Source organism: Rissa tridactyla, chromosome 10 (assembly GCF_028500815.1).
Source record: "Rissa tridactyla isolate bRisTri1 chromosome 10, bRisTri1.patW.cur.20221130, whole genome shotgun sequence".
Classification (NCBI taxonomy): Eukaryota; Metazoa; Chordata; class Aves; order Charadriiformes; family Laridae; genus Rissa; species Rissa tridactyla.
The window spans coordinates 21,006,536-21,028,606 of NC_071475.1; the positions used below are offsets into that span (position 1 = coordinate 21,006,536).

The 22,071-nt window shown below is 39.2% G+C and overlaps 1 protein-coding gene across 10 annotated transcripts in view; it reads left to right on the plus strand.

Annotated features, from left to right (window-relative positions):
* ATP2B2 (ATPase plasma membrane Ca2+ transporting 2) overlaps nucleotides 1–22,071 on the plus strand; it is a 429,010-nt gene that overhangs the window by 320,432 nt on the left and 86,507 nt on the right. For 6 of the 10 annotated variants that reach the window (XM_054216330.1, XM_054216336.1, XM_054216338.1 and 3 more), the window contains 5 exons: nucleotides 7,192–7,449; nucleotides 8,428–8,553; nucleotides 17,549–17,674; nucleotides 19,476–19,508; nucleotides 21,040–21,132. In XM_054216330.1, coding sequence (XP_054072305.1) covers nucleotides 7,192–7,449; nucleotides 8,428–8,553; nucleotides 17,549–17,674; nucleotides 19,476–19,508; nucleotides 21,040–21,132 — 636 coding nt within the window. Of the gene's footprint in view, nucleotides 1–7,191; nucleotides 7,450–8,427; nucleotides 8,554–17,548; nucleotides 17,675–19,475; nucleotides 19,509–21,036; nucleotides 21,133–22,071 lie in introns of all 10 variants that reach the window. The other 4 variants (XM_054216334.1, XM_054216339.1, XM_054216335.1 and 1 more) reach the window with 2 other exon arrangements.

The window sequence follows — 22,071 nt, forward strand, 5'->3', positions numbered from 1 at the left end:
TAGCTCTGAGCAAGAGCAAATACAGCAATCGGATGTCAAGGTTTTCCCTTGCAATCCCCAAGAACAGGGCTTGTGATTAAAATGCCCATATTGGCCTTTCCCTACGTTCTCTCAGTGGCGACGGAAGGAAACAAAAGTGAATATGAACATTCTAGAAATGCCTGTGTGGTCCTGTTCCCTCCCATCGCCGTCGGTGGAGTTCGGACCCCATCCTTTTGACTGATCTGTGCAAAATGCGTTTCCTCGGAGGTGCCAGTCGGAAGAGTCTCGCTCAACAGATTGCAGCTCTTGAAGTTGAGCGAGTCTTTTAATTAACGTTTCTCTGCTCACAAATGTTTGTGATCAGGCTGAGGGATGCGTGAATATATACGCTTTCAGGGCTTACAGATTTGTTTCCTTGCATGAGTATGTCAAAGCTGTGTAAATATTTAATATTGAACTCTAAAGTTGACAGTTATATAACTAACTTACAGGGATGGCATCTTTTTTTTCCCCGTTTTTCTCCCCCTCCCCCCCCCCCGCCGGAGTCCTTATATAACTAACTGGCGTATCACCAAGCAAGGAATTCTGATACTGTTTTCAAGCGAGCATTCAAAAAATCTCTTTTAGTGAATATACCAGCACCCTAAGCCTGCAGTGTGTGTCGTGCAAATATCTCATGTTAGTAAATCCCTTCCGCTTGGCTGGTCACAGAAACCAATGTGTTTCTGGAGAACGCTGTCTGACTAACTACTAGAAAATGGCTTTCACGGTTGTATAAGTCCTTGGAGAGTAAGAGACAAAGACAGAAAACTTCATCTTCTGAAGTTCTGGTGACTTCTGCAGCGTTGTTGTCAGCCGTGGCTCTGCTCGGAGCTTCGCCGGCCCGTGGCCTCTGATCCATCGGCCGGGGACACCCTCACACCGAGGAGTGTCGGAAGGAATATTGGGATATTGGTACTTCAGAAACTGGCAACCGCTCTTTGGACTAATTTTGTGGCAAATGTTATGACACAATAGTGAATTTGTAAAAACATATATTATGATATCTGATACGGCTTAGAAAAATCTTGTTGAGGAGGGGAGTCTTACGATATTTATTGCATAATTTTTGATCATTTTTTCTGTTCCTGAATACGTTTGATAAAATAAGTTACATCACTTCTGACGTTAGTAACAGGAGCCAGCTCTACTAATGAAAAAGCCGTAACTTTGGAGCTGCTCAGTTTGCTTTAATAACATCAGTGCTGGAGTTTCAGCAAAGGAAAAAATGTCTTTACAGAAGGCAATTAAATAAAAAGTTTTTATCGTGGGAACTGTTGTCTTTCTGATGACAAAACCAGTTTGACTGACTTAAAAAAATTACCTCTGGGGGCGTTATGAGATTTTCCTAGGGAATTTAAATGCCACAAGGTATTTTCAGCTTAAAAATAGCAACGTGTAGGTTGAAATGAGTAGCTGAGAGGTACGTGCTGTAGGTTGGGACTTAGGAATACAGATGTTCACAGATTTTAAAAAATATGCTTTTTCTGATTTAAAAATTACCGTGCTGCAGCTTAAGACTGTATGGTTTGTAATTATAATCGTTATCTTATTCAGAGCAGCTTTAAGGATCTCCTCCTAACCGTTTGAAGTCTTAAACAGATATTCTGTTCAGCTGCACAGTGCTTCGATGCTGCTTTCTGTATCTGCCCAGATTTGGTTGATGTTACAAGAAACACGTATTGAAATGTTGTCTGTGACCTTAAAAGCGTTCCAGTTTCCAGCTGTCAGGTGATGCTGTCCTGGCTATTTGTGGCCTTTTCCTTTTCTCCCCCCACCCCCAACCCCTCCCCCGCCTTTCTGGCTTCTACCAAACTGGAACAATTAATAACATCAACCAGATCATTTTCTCCTGCCAGTTACGGTGAAGTTTCTTGGTCACTGTCTCCCTGAAGTGCTTTAACCTGCTCTTGTGTATCTTCCTCTCTGTTCTCACCTTCCCCTTTAGCTACAAGTGTGTTCCAGTCTTTTCTATGATACAGTTCCCTTTTAATATCCTAGGCTTCGCTTTCTTATTTTTTCTTTCTATAAACCTATATATAATTAAAATCCTGCTAATGCAGAGTAGGCTTCTCAGGCTAATTTTGAGATTACTGGCAATTAATGAAGTGCAGAAGAGGGCCCAGCGCTGTGAGTGCCTGGGTGTTTGCTGGGCTCTCCCAGGTCCCAGGCAGGTGCTGTGGCCCGTAGCCCTTGATGCCAGGTTGCCCGCAGTCTCTGAGGAGATGGGAACCCAAGTTGCTGTGGCTTCAGATGGACTGACTGCATCTGCTCATTTGAATTACTTTCCCAGCCCTTTTTTTCCTGAATCCTCTTTACTTTTGGATTCTATCTTCCCTTCAACTCCCTTCTATAGAAAAGTTTTTCAACAGTCTTTGCTGACCTATTTCTGGTCAAATTTTAAGCTCTTAAAACTCAGTTCTCCTTCCACAAGTTTTTGGTAACGTACTTCTGAGATGTTTTATGGAGGGCACAATCGTATTAGTCCCCTTTTGTGTTTCCGAATGTTGGTCGAGGCCGCGCTCCCAGGTGCTCCCACTGCCCTGTGGGGGTTCTGCTTCCCTCTGTGTTCCCGCACGCTCCTTCCAAGGGACCCAGCCCGCTGCCTGACTTCATCTGCTTTTGCTGTGCCAGAGGAGCTACAGCCCTTTGCGTTCTTGACTTGCAGTCAGATGTTTCTAATCGCGGTTTCAAACTGAGTATGCATTTTCTGTCTCGTGAGGATGAGACTTTGGGGAATGACACGCACATGGCATATGTTCATAGTTATGGTAGAAAATAGCTTCATATTAAGAACTTGTTTACTTTTTTGAAATTGAATTTTCTGACAGATAGGACCTATGTTAAATATAATTTTAAATGAGCACTTCACAAATCATTGTCTTGGAATAAAACCCTAGTACAAATCACATATGCATATTAAAAATACTTTTGTGATGCTTTCAGTCTGTGCCTTTCAGTCAAATCTCAGGCATGTTTTTCAGAAACAGTGGGAACCAAGTACTGTCTTGTGAAAGCGCAACAGCAGTCTTAGACCTTAACACAATTTTTTAAAGCTCATATGAGCATTCTTAATAAGCATTCGATGCTTTAAACCAAGTTTTGTTACTTAGGCATATTATTATTAACGTCTTTTGTCTGTCTTACTTATATTCCTTTTTTTCCCCTTACCTATAAAATCAGTACTGTGTCACTCTGTGCTACAATAAGGAGAACAGATAGTATAAGTGTATAGTTAAGAAGTATGTGGGGTTTTTCTCCTATGAATGCATACAGTTTCTTCCTGTAAATTCATATAAGTCTTTCTAGAATTTCTAGAAAGTCCTGTGTGGTACAAAGGCAGAAGAAAAAGAAAAAAAAATGGTTTTCCTTAAGCATATAAGAAAGAATTCTACAGCTTGTACCAATGGAGATGCAAGTTTCCATTTTTTTTTCCTATGAAAAGGGAATATTTCTACAATAGTTTTGAAGCAAGGACACAACGTAGTTCAAGAAAATGTTCCCTGACGGATAGGTCATCTCGGGAAGGGCAGGTTGAATTTTTAAATCCTGCTTGTCTGTAAATTTCTGCTTAAAAAAAAAAATCTGTTCTGAAATCTTGCTATTGTAAGAACTAGATAGTTATTTACTTCCTCTAAGTTGCTACAGTTTATTCCTGTAATGAGAACGATGTGCACATTTTGCATGAGTTTAGCGCTTCTATCCTATTGCATTTCTGTGGGACTGTAAAAAGCAACGACAGAGTCCTGGGATCAGCTTGGTTAATACTGAAAGAGCCTGGGTTTAGTTACATTAGGCTAGATCCACAAAAAGTGCGATTTCATTTCTGAACTGTTGTTAAACTATCTACCTGCAAGTCGTGGATGTTCAAAAGCCTGTCTCAGCTGCTGCTTGATTTTGGGCTTACCTTGTCCTTTACGTTCAAAGTCCTTGCATAGCTGGAGTTCTGCTTCCTCCTGACCTGAAACATACTGATAGTGAAGCACTGTGGGTTTTTTATGTTATTTTAGGACCACCAGTCACCTGACGTGTGGGATGAAATCCCACATAGGGCATCAGCTAGAGCAGACAGGAGCACCCTTGTTTGTGGTGCTTAGGAGAGGACATGGCTGGCCAGCCTGCGGGTGGGGGTCTGCAGGGCAGTGACTGAGGTTCCCATTTGTGTAATACCAACCTTTTTGTGATCTTTGAAATGGTGGTCCTGACTTCTGATCCTTGGAGAGAGAATGGGAAAAAAAAAAAGCGTGTCAAATTTAGCGACACTTTCCAAGAGCTTGATCTAAGTTCAGTCTGTTTTCTCCAGATTCCCTTTTGTTCTTACAAACCTTTTTTTCGTCTGTAATATGAAGAGGGAGTTACGTTCTTTGCTTGCGTGTGATCTATGAGACAGGTGAACACAATTCCTTTCATCTTCCTGATAACGTCTTGTATTATTTACGTGCTATGTCAGACTATTTTTTCTGGTTATATGAACACACTAGGAATGGTATTGTTTCTGTTAACATGGAGATCGGTTATGACAACACATACACACAAAATTAATTTCATTACTCAAGTCAATGAATATTTTTATTTTTTACCTGTTTTTACTGAATCAATAAGTTGGGGTTTTTTTCCTGTGGGGACACAGAAATATTAGTCTCCAGGCCATGCAAGGCGCAGTGTGTGAGCACTGGGCTCGGGTGCCCTGGCAGCCTGTCGGGGCTTTTTCTCCGGCACATCTTGGAGACAGTGACCAGAACTATTGGTTCTTTGGAATAACAGCAATGACTTTCTCAAAAGTGGTAGTTTTCTGCTGTAGAGGGAGGATATTCTACTTACATAATATTACTATAAAGTTTATACGTGTCCAGAGCCATAATGGGATCCTTATAACGAAGGGCAAAGCGCAGCTTGTGTCTTTCAGACAGCTGACTTTTGGGGTATGCTGATACAGCTCAAATTAAAAACTGTATGTTAGTATTACATAACGCTAAGTCTTGATTTTGTAGAAAATATCATGGTATAAGTTATCAGTAATCCATCTGTAGAAAGCAAAGATTTTCAGTGAAAGCATGAGGCGGCAAGTTACAGAATAAATAGCACGGCCGTGGGAATGGCGAGGATCGCTGCGGGGCCGAGAGGTGACTGCTGTCACCCAGCCCGGACCGAGGGGTCCCCGCGGGAAACACCACCGGCTTGTGCTGCTGTAGAAGCTGGCTAAACCTCAGCCATCTAAAAAGGCAGCAACGTCAGTCTTTGGCTGTGGCTAGACCAGGCCACAGTGAGAAACAGGAGAGGAGGCATGCTGGTAAAAAGAACAGGGTATTCATGATACTTCATTTTAAATCATATCTAGTGAAAAATGAATTGTGAAGTAGTTGTACTAGGAAGCCACTTGGTCCAAACAACGCAAAAGCAAACCTACTGATTTGGAAAAGGAGTCTAAAATTTAACTGAGGCCCATTCAGATGATTAAGGTTAAACAGAGCAAAGTTCATTAGTCCTTCCCCAAAGTAACGTTCTGCAGAAGGAAGAAACTGCAGATGTGGTTTGCAAGTTGCCTTTGCGACTGGTTTTAAGTAGCGTAAGGTATTAACTTAGGAAAGGTTACTTTATTTTTTTCATGGGTGCTATAAAAATGGTTTCTGTAGCAAGGTTCTTGTACTGCTGATACAGGTTCACGTGGGACATGAGTCCAAGGGTGTCCCTGCTGGGAAAGCCCCTTCTCCTGGGAGTCAGCTTTGCCTTTCAGTTAGGTTAGGGCTAAATTTACACTGCAGAGAATGTTGGTAAAAACTTCAATTATTTTAATTGTTTTCTGTTCACCCAGTGGATGTTCAGTCTTATCTTTCTTCCTTTACTTTGGGTAGTTTTGTTACTGTTCATATGCAAGAGTAGTTACTCAGCTGGTTAATTAATTATGAGCTTATGTTACAGGGATATCTTTGTAACTTAAAAATAGAAATGAAATTGCTTGTTAATTCCCTCTAGTGACAGGTGACGAATATACCAAAATTAAACTTTAGTCATAGATGGCAGCAACTCTGTTGCTAAGTTGCTGAAGTCCCTGGTACCTGGGTGAGATGGAAGAGCGATGTCAGATGCCTCCCCAGTTCAGTTCTTCATGAAAAATGAAAAGATTTCTTTTCTGCCCTGGTCACTCGGGAGAGGAGACTCGATTGTCCAGCCTGAGTTCTTTTTTTCTCCCCTGTCACTGGGGATATCTCTGAACCATGTGATTCTAATACGTGTCCTTTGCTGTCCGCTACTATAAACTCATAAATCTTCTTTTCGCTCTTATTTCATTAAGAAGGATAGCCATATTAGTTTTATTTTGTGAATACTATCTATGAAATTTATTTAAATTTTATTTGCCTGTGACTTTGAAATAAATAATTAGCAGACGTGTATGAAACGATGCAGAATTAACGCTGCAGAATTAGTACATAGAATTTTTTTTTTTAGTACTGTTTTAGTTGTGACAAAAATAATGTACTTGCAGTTTTCTAAGCGTGCCACAGTATTTCTCTGTAAGGAAGAATGATGAATTAATATTAGTCTATTATTTTTACTCAGGGTTCCCTAATATATTTCATTATCACATTTGAATACTTAGATATCACATTTAAATGCTTAGTTCATCTCAGTAATCTTTAAACAAGTGTTCCTTACAAGTATGTTCAGTTGAGAACATTTGGAAATTGTTTTGAAAATTATTTCTTAAATCTGTTTTAATTTAATCTGTTTTTTTAATCTTAATGTAATGTCGTTGCTTTCAATTGATTGATGTTACTCATTGCTTTAGACCTTCTTGCCACGCTTACCAAGTCCTCCTTATTTCTGGGAATGCCTGGTGGCTCAGGGGAAGCTGTCAGCCCTTCTCTTGGATAACACAATCGGTGCCTTCTTTTCCCATTTGTTTAGTTTGGGCTTACCGAGAATAGCTTGTTCAGTAGAAAAATAAAAAGACCTAAAATCGCTATTGATTCATTTTCTTTCTCTTTTCCTCAGGCATCTCCACTTCTGCTTTTTCTCTGCCCCACCATGTTTCATTTAGCAGACAGTGCTTGGAACAGCAGTTCTGTTCCTCAGCCTTGTTGTGATTTCGCAGCAGGTTTGTCGCCTTGTGCTAACCACGCTAGACCCCGTCTTTTCTTGACTGAGCGCTTCTTCGCGTTGCCTTGGCAGGGTGTGGTACTGCGACAGGCGGAGCTGAAGACGAGGGTGAGGCTGAAGCTGGCTGGATCGAAGGTGCTGCTATCCTACTCTCCGTTATCTGTGTCGTACTCGTCACTGCCTTCAATGACTGGAGCAAGGAGAAGCAGTTCCGCGGGCTTCAAAGTCGTATTGAGCAGGAACAGAAATTTACCGTTGTCCGAGGTGGGCAGGTTATCCAAATCCCAGTGGCAGAGATAGTAGTTGGTGACATTGCACAGGTGAAATATGGTAAGTTTTGACAACTTGATGACTACTTTTCGGAACTTTATTTATTCTCCTTTCCCTTTCTGGCAGAATAGACTCATTTCACTGGAAGTGATTTAAAAGACAAGAGAATTACGTGTTGTCATTATGGTCCGCAGTAAGATACCAATTTGGCTGTTAGGGCAAAAGGGGAACCTTGCTATAAAATTGCACTAGGTAATTTAGTGCCGTAATCTTCATTTCCTTTCACTGACAAGGACAAGAACTGTTCGCACAGAGGTAATTCTCTTACACTATTTGGAAATTTTGGTTTCTGTCCGGTTAGGAATAAGAGTAAGTACTTCTAAATGCTCTGTGAAAGGGATTTCTGCCTCTGTGCTCCTCTGGTAGGCTGCTCCAGAGCTATGGATCCCATCAGTTCCCCCACGTCGGGGCCTTCTAGGAGGTGGATGCCATATAAGCACGTGCCGTGGGGAAAGCCCTGTGCTCCAGTGAACAGGAAGGACCCCTGCAGGAACCCCGTGTGCTCTGTGTTTGAAGGGCAAATTCCAGCAGGACGCCTGCTCTGTCAGCCGTCACGTCTGTCCCGGACTCGGCTAGGGGCTTCCAGAGAGGGAAGGGGAAAGGGCGGCTTGGCTGTTCGTTAGCCGTTGTCAGTTCCCGTGAAGTCTGACATAGAAACCTTCACGTCATGTTAAGAAGAGTATTCCCCTTGCCAAATCTCAGTGATTATTATGTTCATTGCACGTTAAATGTGATGCGTTCTGATTCTGGGATAGCATTGGGCAAAAGCTAGTTGCAATACAAAGGCCCTTCCATATAGGATTACGATAATATGGCTAATATGGACCAATACGGTAGTAATTCTTTCACTTTTGCTTCCATTTTATGTTCTAATGCATTGTTGTTAATTCTGATTTTATAATAAAAATCATTATGTAATTATAAAAACAATCTTACTGAAACCACTGTGGTTTTCTGTTACCATGTTCTCACTGAAAGGTGATCTTCTACCTGCCGATGGGATATTTATTCAAGGAAACGATCTTAAAATTGATGAAAGCTCTTTGACTGGAGAGTCAGACCAAGTCCGCAAGTCTGTTGACAAAGACCCGATGCTACTGTCAGGTAAATCTGCCGGAATCCTTGCCGAGTTATCTCTTATGCACTGCTTTGTTCATGATTTGTTTTGTTTTTCCACACCATCAGGTTTTGGTAACCTAGATACCACTGGTCTCCTGAAGGCAGACGCTGGCTGTGTCTGTTTGTCATGCAAAAGACATGCTATTGTTTTTTGATTGTGTGCAATTATTTCTGATTATGATACTTAAGAAAGTATCCCTTAGGGAAATAAAAATTGTTTCAATTCATTGCCTGCTAGTTTTAATTTAACCATTACATTTCAAAGCGTTTTAAAGTCTCTTTAAACACTTTGTGTGTATACTAGACACACTAGAAAAAGAAACAACGTGCTTTGAAGGAAACGGATATACAAAAATATTGTGGGTTTGACTTCTGTGGTAAATTCAAGTGATTTGTAATATTTGTATTTTGTAATATAATTCTATATAGTAAATCGGTTAAATAGAATGTGATTTTTTTTTAATTTCAATAAATATAGTTTTTAAATAGGTTGATTGTTGATAGATTCCAGCTGGGATGTGATCGCAAAAGAACAGCCCGCTAATCTCGTAACGATCATCAATGTGTTATAACCTGAAACGGTCATCTTCAAATACATTGGAACTTTTTATTCGTGGAAGGGATTCTCTTCGCTGCCTGGTTGCACGGTCAGCCAAGAGCCATCCCAACTAGAACATTTCTGTTGGAGTGCAGCAGGCAGGCGTGCGTTCCTGCAGGAATCCTGCCCCCGTCCTGCCCCCCTGAGCTGCGGTTTCCCAAGCAGCAGCTCTTGGGAGATGCTTTTGTGCCAAAGAGACAAGTAGCGCCAAGTGAGGATGTGACAATTTTTATTGAATTAACAGTGCAAATCCTTCCCAAATTTAAAATCAGATAATTAGTTCACTAACTATGAAATTATGACTGTTTATTATGCAAATTATGGGATTGTGGTCTGATTAAAAAACCATCAAATTTCAGTCAAATGTGGCCGCATTAACTTAAGATGAAGAAATTGCTAATGTTACTTGTGGACTTGCCATTGCCACAGTGTTCAAGAACCTGTTAATTAATTTTAACTTTATCAAGCTTCAAGCATCTTTCTGCCTGAAACTGCGTATTAAAAAGGATTTTTTTCAACTGACACGGAAAATTTCTATCACTTCTGAGAATAAAGCAGCAAAACAAATTTCATTTGCTCTTTTAGGAAAAAAATTCCTTTGGTTTCTTTGAAAACATTCTGGGTGTTATTTGTTAAACGTTTTTGCTGCAGTGTCCCTGCCAAGTGTATGCCTTTTGCTGGTCATGTTGTAAAACTCCAAGTTTTTCCAAGTTAGAAATTTCTGAAAGACGTGTTTGCACATGTTCACTAGAGGCTAATAAAGATTAGTGGGGCAGCTGCAAATGCCAAAGGCTGCATTCGTGCAGAGAAAATACAATTAAGAGCTCAGTATTTGCAGGTAGTACCTCTATAGAAATGCTGAGTAGCGGGGACAGTGCCGCTTCCCAATTCTTTGTGTCCTTCGGGCTCCTTGAGACACTGTAGGGTAACTTCAGGAAGCGTTCTGACTTTCGTGAGAAGTGTGTGAAGCCACTGGTGGTTATTTTTGCTAGTTTTACAACAGTTTGATTTGTCCTGGTAGTGCAGCTGTTTAGGCTTCACTTGATTGTGGATTAAGCATTCTCCTGCAGATGCTTTCCGAAGTGTGAACGGGGAGGCCTGCAGTGATATTTTGAGGAAGGGTAACTGACTGTTGCTGGTCCTGAAAAAATTTGTAATCCAATCTTGCCCTTGAAATATTTGTACATTCTTTTTCCACTTCTTTTCCCTTAGCTGACAGTTGTACTGTTTCGTACGTAAAACTTTGTAACTGGAACAGAATTTTCATTTTAAAGAGATAGTTTTAAAAATTATATTTTCTTATAGAAACTGCTATCACGAAATATCACAGACTTCTATCAATTGAAATACCCTGTTGTTGAATTCTAGAGGTTTTCTCCTTATGAAGTTTCCATCAGTTTGTGTACTCTCACGTATTCCTGGATTGAATTCGGTCTTTTTGAATGCCCATAGGTTTCAGTGGTGGCAATGAAGATCATGAAGGTATTGCCCTGAAAAGGCATCATGGGAAGAGAAAGGGAAGGCAGTGGAGTTAGGAGAAAAGGTGTTTTTGTCTTGCTTCCCAAAACTCAAATTTCTTTGCTATAAGGAGAGAAATTTGTCTTTATGTTTCTATTGCAGAGTTAAAGTTTAGGCTCTTTATTTTTCTCTATTACTGTGTAATCTCTGTTGTGATTACAAAGAAGGTGAATGTGGTATTTTAACAAGCACTGGACACACCTTTTTTCCATACTTAGACGCTAATGAATTTTTACAGATACCAAGTTAGAAAATCCATGAACTCTATTTGCTCAGGAGCAGAGTTGATGATTTGAAATTCTACCACGCAAAAAACTACCTTTTCCCGTAAATAAAGTGCAAGGCTTAATCCCAATGATGCGTGAGCTTATGTGTCCACTGGAAATTGTTAGTAGTCCAAAACCCAAAAATCTGGAAACCACCATGTCTTTCAGGGTGGGTTTTACCTGGTTTAAAAACGGAGTTCTTGTTGGATGTTAGCCTAGGCTTATATTTTTATAGAACTTTCTTAAAGAAAAAAGCCAACAAAACAACAAACCACCCCCCACAAAAACAGCAAACAGACCTTAGGTTTTCCTCTTATCTTTGCATCTGAAGACATCAGTAATTTATCTCCAGATAAGCTTTTGGAATTTAGACAGATATTGTCAGGATGTTGCTTGCCACTGTTCTCTTGTAATCGTCTGTTGGAAATTAAAACAGTCTACATTTGACAGAGGAATAACTGAAAAAAGGTAACATTTGAATTGCAGCCACAGTCTGTTTTGTGAGTCTAAATTTGGTGAAAGATAAACACCCTGAATCAGGAAGTGTTATTTTCACCATTGGCACCTGAAACAACATTTTTAATATTCGATCAGTTTCAATGACATAATTAAACTAAATGAGTTTCTGTGCTTAATGTCCTGTTTAATCATCCAGACAGTAATTTACTGTACTTGTGAAGCAATTCTGAAGGGTACAAGTGCTGACTAACCCAGATGGTGCATCTCCCTCTGTATGTAGCACATTTGGTACCACCTAGGGAGGCAGACATGGAAATACAGACTCCGATACACCTGAAACCAAAGGAAGCAGCATCTCTTCTATAGTTCCACTGTACGTCTGTCTAAAACATTTTCTTTTAGTTCACTAACAGAGATTTGCATGCACAGTGTAGCATAAGCCATTGCATCAGAAGTCACCAGCTTAAACAAGACCGTGGGGACGTTAAATTTCTTTGCAATGAGCATGGGCATGTACCAAGCAAGAGATGAGTGCAGCTTGGGTAACCAAACTGACCGCTACTCAACGGGCTGGACTGACGCTCTGTACAGTTCAAAGTTCGGAGAAATCCCTGACTCCTGAATACAGAAGTTTTGATGATGAGTCCGGCCTCAGCATTCCACACAGTGAAGTATTTTGGGGTACCATGTGATAATAATCATCATCGTAAAAAATACATTAGGCTTACTGTTTAAAACTTTTTTTCCGGGTATTTAGATGAATTTGATTGTGGCATGAAAAAGTTACGTAGAGGAGCTCACCTAGTGCAGTTCTCACTGAACTGAGACTGGCAGAACACTACTTTGTCCTAACATAACTTCTAGAAACGAGTCTTTCTATCAGTGCGCAACAAGGATTGGAAACAAAAGACGACAGAGCTTATTCAAGAACAAATAAACAGAAGAAATCTCTTGGTCATGGTGCTTTGTTAGGTTTTGGACATAAAAAGGAAGCTTGATTAAGGAATCGGGTCAGTTATTGCCTGGAGAAAAATAGTTCTGATTCTGTCTTAATTCCCTGCCAGAAAATATTCCAAGCTAGGCTTCTAGCACAGCAGAAATTTTCAGAACAGAGTAGCTAACTTGAAATGTCCCTAATTATTTGGATGTGTTGAAATCTGGTTTATTATTAACTTCAGTTATCTCTTAGTAGTTGCAGTGACTAGAACAGTTGTTTAGATACGTAGATGGAGAATTTTCGTTCACCGCAAGTTTGCTGGAAGTAGCAAAGCAGTATAAACCCCTCAAACTGGCACATCTGGTTTTCTTTTCTTGTTTTTCAGCCCTATTTCCGATGCGTTTCACCAGTACTATTGTTAGATTTGGGGGTTTCTGAGCAGTCTCATACGTAATAGCGTTTTGCCTGAGAAAGTATGTGCTATAATAGGTTCCTGATCTGTCTAATCTGTTTATCTCTTTTCTTACTAAACTAGACTTGTTCCTTTTCTATCTTGGAACATTCACCATTTATCAACTTCAAATTAAATACGCAGCATGTGAAAAAATGTATTTTACTAATATTGAAAAATTAGTCTTGAGAGGAAAAAAGTCAGTAGAATTGTTCAAGATGAAGTTGAAATACATGCTTGGTGTACAAATTAAGTGAAAAACACGCGTTCGTTCCAGAATTCCACTTATATAACAATAGCTGATTGAAGTCGTAGAGCCCATTTCTTTATTTAAGGTAACATAATTATAATACTGTTTAAATGGTGAAATTGCCAGAGTTGAGTGGCAGGAGGTTGAGCTCTTTGGTTTAGCTTAGATACTGAAGAATTTTCCCAGTAGTACTAGCAGAACATGATCTGATGATAAATTAGTACCTGCCCTAGAACATGCATTTATTTGCACCTTAACAGTTTTGAATTATGTTTTACAAGACTAACGTTAAGAAAAAGTGCAGAAAGGCATTTCAAGTTAAGACATTTTTTCCCTTTCCGGATGTGCAGCGGTAACCTTGAAATCTGGTGGACGCATATTTTTTTTTAATGAAGCTGGCTTTGATACATAGGTGTACCTGCCACTTTTTGGAGGATATTTCTACCCACCTTTGTAGTCCAACACACAAGCAGATGCCTTCAAAACGAAACATAGGAGTACTAAAAGCACATTCTTGATGAAAATATTTTTTTAAGTGGTGTAACATCATAAAGGAAGTTCCTCTAAATTTCTGAGTTAAGTTTCAGACGTTTGCTGTTTTGTCTGATGCAGTACAACCAAGGCTGTTCTGGTTTTTAATCATCTTTTCTGTTGCTTTAGGCTTGAATGTAACTTGGTTTTGGTTGTTTGGGTTGTGCTCCTAATTCGTATGTTTGTGATGTTTTGCTCTATCATATGAAAGGAAGAAAATGACTTTTTAAGGAATCAAATTTTGTCTCAGAAAGCCATAGAACAGTTCTCAATGCACTGAGAAGGTGTGCTGCCTTTTCTTTTTTTCATATATCTGACCATTAGTGCATTTTTGTTATTATTTGGCTTATTTCTGCTGAAATTTTCGTTGTGTTCTAATGAGATATTTATGCTGTTAGATTAGGCTTAGTGTTGACAGATGTTCTCTCTGTTCTGTGTTTCTGTTTTCCTTGTAAGAACATGAGAGTTTTTGATTATTTAGAGAAAGATATTTTGATTATAAATAGATAGTTGCATTGCTCAGTGTGTTCTAGGACAGCAACTGGAAGAGCAGTAATGAGAAAACGTGACTTTTTAAAAAATGGGTTGCCAGTGTGTGCCTGTATGTTTAAATATTAATCTATTTAAGGAAAAAGGTTCACATATATGTCTTTTTTTGGCTTTTTGAGATTACTCAATGAAATTAATATATGTAGATGAGGATGAACCCAATAAAATATTTTTTAAAAAGGGAGAGGAGAAAGAATCTGTCCATGGCCATTCAGATTTAGTAGATCTGAATGCCCAGTAAGATTCTCCATTAAATTAATTATATTCCTCATTTGCTCAATGTAACAGGCTCATAATTCAGTTGGTTAAAAGCCATTTTGCAGGATTTTGCAGAAAGTTTGTTTGAAGATTTCTTTTATTTTCTGCCGTGGCTTCAGGCACGCCCTGCTGAGGTGCATTTCAGAGCTACAGGCATCAGTGACTGACTTCACTTGAGTTTTAAAATATTGATTGGTAGTTAATGACGGAAGTGGGTAAGTGATAGGGACAAGATAATTGAGAATAAGCATACCTGTATTTTTGCCTCATTAGCCACAGAATTGTTTAGAACAAGTCAGTTAATGACTCTACCTAATTCATGCTGTTCCAGAATGAATGAAACAGTGAAGTTATCTTAAGAAAATTAAATGGAGAACCTTACATTTATGGCAAACTTGGTAATTGTAAAGCAGTACAATGTAACTTTTGAAGTGAAGTGAAGATCTAAGGAGCAGTAGATTAAAACCCGGCAAAGAATAGTAATTTGTCACAGATAGTGCAGTGACAAGGCAAAGATTAAAGTGAGTATTATAAACAGTATAATTGGTTTATTACCTCAGTAGTTAAACTGTCTAGTTGACTTAAGGACTCTTAAACCAGCAAATAGCTTCAAAAGAAGAGAAAAAAAATTTTTCTCTGCATGCCCCCGTCTCCCTCCCAAAGGAAAATGTAATTCCTGGACTATGTTCTGATTCCATCTGGTCTCATTCTTCTGATGTCCCTCAGCAGCAAGCCTGGGATAATGACTGGTCTTAAAATATGATTTATTTAAAACTGTAGCACCTAGGATTAAAAACAACAGCGTTGGGCCCAGTATCGATCACTGGGGGACCTACTTGTGACAGGCCACTGGTTTGAGAAGGAGCTATTGACCCCCAGGCTCTGGGAGCCGCCTGTCACCCCCAGTGCACAGACGGCTTGTCTGGGCCGTGACGCACTGGTTTCTCTAGGAGGAGGCTGTGGGGAAGCGTGTGGAAAGCCTTGGAGAAATCCAGGTAGGCAACACCCACCGCTCGCCCCGCATCAACCGAGCAGGTTACTTTGTCATAGAAGGCAATTGGGTTTGTCAAGCCCAGTTTGCCCGTGGTGAGTCCGTGCCAGCTTATCCCAGTCACTTGCTTCGTTTGGTTTGCAATAACCCCCAGGAGGATTCATTCCATAACTTTCCCAGGGACTGAAGTAAGACTGATGGGCCTGTGATTTCCTGGATCCTCCTTTAAGCCGTTCTTGTAGATGGGGGTGACATTACCCTTCTTCCAGTCTTCTGGGATGTCCAGGGATCTCCACGACTTCTCAAAGATTGTGGAGAGCGGCCCTGGGGAGGTCAGCCAGCTCGCTCAGCGCCCGTGGGTGGGTAACATCAGGGCCCGTGGATCCGTAGGGGTCAAGCTCCTGCAGTGTTTTGCAGACGACCTCTTCCTTCACCGGCAGTGGGTCTGCACCAGCCTGGATTTCTGTTCCCAGGGCCTGAGGCCCTGCGGAGCTGGTAAAGACAACGGTGAAGAAAGCGTTGAGAACCTCTGCCTTTTCAGCATCGTTGGTGACTAATTCACCTCTCCTGTTTAACAGCAGGCCAGTATTTTCCTTCTGTTTCTGCTTGTTGTCTACGTACCTGAAGAACCCTTTCTTGTAGATTTTGACGTCTCCGGCCAGTTTCAATTTGAGCTGAGCTTTTGCTTTTCTGCCCACCCTGGCAGTGCCCTTGTAGCTCTCAACGGGTGTTCATCCGCTTCTCCGTCTCTGGTACGCTTCTCTTCTGCTGTCAGTGAATGGCTGTATCGGTCTGTCAGTAGGTCCTGGTCATTAGGTATTTGTTTTTCACCTGTTTTGTAGAAGCGCTACTGATCTGCTTTGTATCTTCAATGTATCATCGCAGATGATACATCTGCATATCTTTTAAAATTCCCTAAGGATACTCTAATTATTATTAATTATTGTTACCTATTATTAATTACTAAGGATATCTCTCTTCAAACATTTTAAATATTACTTCAGTAACGAAGTTTTTAGATGAAGACTTTGTCACCATATGAAATGACAAATTAGTCACAATTTGATACCATCCTTGGCACGTTTTTTCCTATGCATCAATGATAGGGGGTTTTTTTGTATTAAGCTTTTATTAACTGGTGTTAAGTACACGTCATAACAGGTTGTTCTTCAGTTTCAAACATTTGGTAGAAATAGCCAGCGTGCAATTGCGTAGACTGATCTTTTGCAAATCTTGCGTTATAAAATTTTTCTAAAATGTAAATCAGAATACTTTTGAGTGTTTGTAGGAATTTCTACTTGTTTCTGTTTCCACAACTCACAGCAAAAGGTTTCTAAGAAGCTGTGATCTTAGGTGCACCTAACATTTGATTCAATATAAGAACAAGACCTGTAAATAAACAATTTCTATACAACAAAGCATGAAATATTTCTCAAAAGTAATTTACTTTATCTATGATATAATTACCTAGTTAAATGATCCTTCTTAGAAAAACTTAATGTACATTTTGATTTGGTTTAGAGTAATAGAAATCTCCGTACGTACTGAATTTATTTTCAAGTGTACGTCAGATTCTTCTTGCTATTTGGGAGTCTCTTGATTTAATTAAACATCCCCTTGAGGATTTTTCTCTGTATTGATTTTTCAAGTTCGAAGATGTGAAATTGTCCTCAAAAATATTTTTTCTATGCCTGTAAATCAACCGTAACTGCAAAAGATAAGAAAAATTGCACACATATTCTCACTTCGTTTGTGTAATAGTATTCCACGTACAGTCAGTGCAGTCTTGACTAGAGTCACAGAGGAATGTTTGTAGAACTCTGAAAAAAATATTTTCAAGCTACAAGGATAATCAGTGTGAAGCTAAACTGTTATCTTCCAAGATTTGTGAACTTGGTTAGTGACAACATTTCTTTTAAAAAGGGAATCTGATGTGTGTGGTTAATGGATGTACAGCCTAAGATTTGCCATGATGCATCCGTTCTTGGTTGAGAATAATCTACAACAATAGAGATTATTTTTAGTACATGATTATATTGGCCTTAATACAGATTCTTAAAGTGTAACAAATCTTTCTCAGTACTATAGTAAAAGTTTTGCATAAAATATTTAATGGTTCTGTGATTCCTTTTATTTTTTTAGCTGTATATAACCTATATTGCATATTTTCAGGTACTCATGTCATGGAAGGCTCTGGACGAATGCTTGTAACTGCCGTGGGTGTGAATTCTCAGACAGGCATCATCTTTACTCTGCTAGGCGCTGGAGGAGAAGAAGAAGAAAAGAAAGATAAGAAAGGTAAATTTCACAACACATAAGGAAGCTCCAAAGAAGGCTCTTGGGCTTGGTGTAGCCAGAGCTCTCCTCCGTTCTTGACAAATAAATACGATTTTAAAAACTTCCTTTTTTTTGTATACATTTTTGTCATTACATATCACACAGAAAAACAGCAAAAGCTGTTAACCAATAAATACATTGGATAACAAGATGTTTTTCCAGTGTGAAATGGCAGACTCTCAGTACATAATGAAATGCAAGGGAATACATGGGCATACTCCCATTGCCGTGTCTTCTGTACATAAATCCATGCTCACCTAAAATTTGCTAAGGTTTTGCTCTTGTGCATTTACATCTATGTAATATTTTTTTCATACAAAAAACCAAAAAACCAACAAACCTTGGCCATGGAAATAATGCCTTTCTTTGAACTTCAAAAATAAAATAAAAAAGATGTGGCTTTTTGCTAGCCTAGTTGTTTAATGTCAGTGACTGACTGTAGAGGCATTTGAATTTCTTAAGGAGTAAAGGTCAGACTAAGAATAGTAAAAGAGAAGAAAGTAGCAGTAAATGAACCAGAGAGTTTGACTTTGGTGTCCTGTATCAATTAATGAAATCAAGAAGTCTCTTTAGACTTTTCACCATGTTACAGTGTGATGTCATAAGCAATTGCTAATTGATGGGTTGCACACTAAGCAGAAACACGATTTAATGTGTGTCCTTTCCAGTTTTTGTTCATACGGTCTTGTATATTGTTCAAGTCTACTTTCAGAACTTCATTCCGAGTTTGTTGTAAGAGTATTTATCATTCAGACATAATTAAGGGCTAATTAATATTTTTTTTTTAAACATTTCCACTCTCTTTAGTGGTTTTCACTGTTACTAAAAAAAAGAGTAGTTATAGGTTTGCAGAACATTTAACTTAGTATCTCTCAGGCAGGGTGGTTCCACCTTTTTTCATTTCCATCCTTTTAATTTGAAGCTGCAGATAGGAAGGCCAAATTTAAGTGGTTTTCATGACCTACAGTTTTCATTTCTAAATACGTTCAACAAGTTCAACAACGTGACCCCGTGTTTCTCTGAGGAAATCCCTTTTCACTTGATGAAAAGAGGTATTTGCCATTTCATTTCTACACAGAAGTGCCCGATACCTGCTAGGCAAGGTAAATTCTAGGAACATGAAAAGGAGAAAGACTGAAACTTCCCAAAGTAGAGCCCTTCCATGCCAGACTAGTTTTGAACAGTATCGTAGAGTCTAATCTTGCTGTCGTTAAGAGAAAGACTCCTGGACACAGACCTTTTGAGATCTGGCAGCATCTGAGGATATCGTAGGAGAGAAGGAGCAACTTCAGCACCAGTTTGGAGGTGGCAGCTGGCTGCCCCGAGGTCCTGCCTTTGTCCGGGCTGGCTGCCTCCCTGTTGTTTTGCTCAGGACACTGGCGATTCTCTCGCGTTTCATTGTGGAAAGCCTTGAGAGACAGGGAAGGAGCCGTCTGAGGCAGCGGCGTAACGTACTGCCCGGAGACAGAGGTTCTCACAGAGGTGTGTAAGGGCGGTTGGTGCAGACGCTGAATCGAGCTGGGTGTAGCTACAATGCCAAGAAAACTCCCTCACGTTCTCTGCTGTTTCTCGCAGCTTTGTGCTAGTGCCGAGGAGCGCCCGGGCAGAGCCGCTTGCAGATTGAGGCCCACGCTCAAATAACATACTCCCATATATAAACCTGCGATTCTCTGAAATCCTGCCAGTCACAAATGTTTGTTTCAGTCTTATGTGGGTGTATGCTTTTATCCTTCATTAACGTTTTGTAAAAATCATCATGCAGGTGTGAAACAGGAGGATGGACATCAGCTTCCAGGTAGAGTAAGAACTGTACCCCATCAAATGGAACGATGAGGCTTTTAGCCAGCAAGCTTTGGTGCAAATCGGGGTGGCACTAATGATTAAAATAATTGTCTTTGAATCAGCCCAGTTAAATTAAAGAATAATTTCAAATCAACAGGATTGTTCATGGCAAACATTTAAGTGTGCACACGTTGTTGGTGCTGCAAATCTTAATGTTAAGCTTGAATAATCAGTTATTCTCCAGAAGTAAATTACAGTATATTAAATGTTGAAACGCATGATTTGCTGTTAGCAGTTCATGCTGTGCTGGTTAGTATGAGTATCCAAATGGAATAAAAAATAAGCATGAATAACCAAAACAGTTTAAGTTATTACCATCACAGTAATCAAATTTGCAATTGAAATTTTCATGAATGCAGCGACACAGGGAGTGTTTTTAAATCCTGTATGCTGTTTATTTTCTTCTCCCAATTTACCATTTGTAAACAAAACAAGACCGTTTTTCTTGAAATACAAACCAGTACAGTGTGAAATAGTCACTGTGGGTCAAGTACTGAGGAAGTGCGAGAGTCTCCGTCGGGGTTCATTATAGGACTTTTGTGTTCTGTTATGAACAATTAACCAACAGAAGCAAAACAAAACTTATTTTATCTAGTATTTGTAGAGACTAATTTTCTGGACTCTAGAATAAAAAAAAACATAATAAAATAATAAAAACTTCTTCACGTTTTTCACCTTCCTGTTAGGAAAGGTTGCTCGACCGATTTCTCTAATACACAGATATTTGCTGAAAAAAACAAAAAGATTTTCTTTTCTGATACTTTTCACGTTTTACCACAAAACAGGCAGTTACATAATGTCTATTATTTGGATTTAAAATAACTCATTGTTCTCCTCCGGATTATATTTGCCAAATTCTGTATTTCTTCTACATTTCCACATGCAGTATTGAAAAGTTTAATGTTCCTGCTCGGATCAATGTGCATATTAAGTAGCTTATGCCAGGACGTAGGTGGAGCCCATGTTAGACTGGGCTGTGTCAGCAATAATACATTGTAATGCGCAACATTAGGTAAAATACGAAATGTGTAATGTTGCATATACTATGTAGTACGCTGCATATTTTAAAACTGCCCATGCATTGCATAAATTCATTAACTCAAGGGCAATATTGCAACCATTTGAATATTTGCATAACGCTTCAATTAAAGTAAAAGAAATTACACATAAAAGGACCAAAGCAATATACATAGTACTGTGTACAGTCAGTTCTCACCAGCTCTGTTAACTTTGTTAAATGTATTTCATATTTATTTATTTTATTATTATTATTCTTCCATGTATGAGTTTTTGCCTTACTTTGTAACACTTTTGGAATTACATTTTGCTTTTGAAAGTTATGTTAATTAATTTAAACCAGATTGATTTTGGAGAAAACAAAGCCATAGTATTCCATAAATGTTTTTTGGTTTGTCATGTACATTTGTTCATGTTGTTGTTATTATTATTATTTATTGTTTCTTTTATCCATTATTGCTCAGTAGATTCTTCCCATCCCTCCTCCCACCCTCCTTCAACTACAGATGGTGCAGCAGGTGCAAATGCCACCGATAATGCAAATGCCAGCTTAGTCAATGGTACGTCAAGAACACCTAGCTTGTTTTATTTGATAGATTTCTCTCCTGACTATGTAAGATTCCCTCTTCCTTTTATGAACTGCACAGATGTTGTACGTGCATGTGATTACCCTCTGAGAGATCCTACTCCATAAACTCTATAGTAGCTTATAAGAGATGCCACAAAGACGCTGCGGCTTACTTAATTTATTCACACAGAATTAAGCATGGGAGAGGAAGCAGTAGGAATTATCATCTATTTGCTATTAATTAAAACTTCAATTAAAAGGAACAGTTAAGTAAGGCTAGTTTCAAAACTTTTGAGTTGCCTTTACATGAATTTTCATTGTAAATCTCTTCTTTACACGTTTGTCAGCTTAGATCTGAAGAAGAACACGGTGATAAATGGGGTATATCTTCTTTCCTTCTGATGTGGCACTCTCATAAGTATTCATATAGTCTCGTAGTTCTGAGAAATAGTGCTGGGGTCAGGAATCTGGCTCAATTCCAACTAATGGTGCTTTAGGGATAACTTTTGCTCCTTTGAGCGTCTTTTTTCGGAAGAGACTGACTGAAAAGTTATGGTTGAGGATATTTGTGTATGCCCTTAGATATTGATCATCTAATGAGCCTGCTTGTATTTACTAAAATGAAAAAAACAATTATCACTGTAGTCAGTTTTGACTGTCTCTTAGTACAGCTTCTTGACCCCACTTCGTAGCATGCAGATGTTTCAGTACCCCTTTTAATAGTCTAATTCCAGTATTAAGTGGAGTGGGTCAGTATCAGTCTAGGCATCAGCTGTATTTTTCTGATAATCAGATACATAAGTATTTGCCAGAGAAACCTTTCTCTCTTGTACAGCACCAATGAGACGTAGAATTATTTTTGTCAGTATTATCGGGTTGATGATAGAAGTTTTTTCCATGCAGGTCAGTAGTTGCATTATGCATGTGAAAC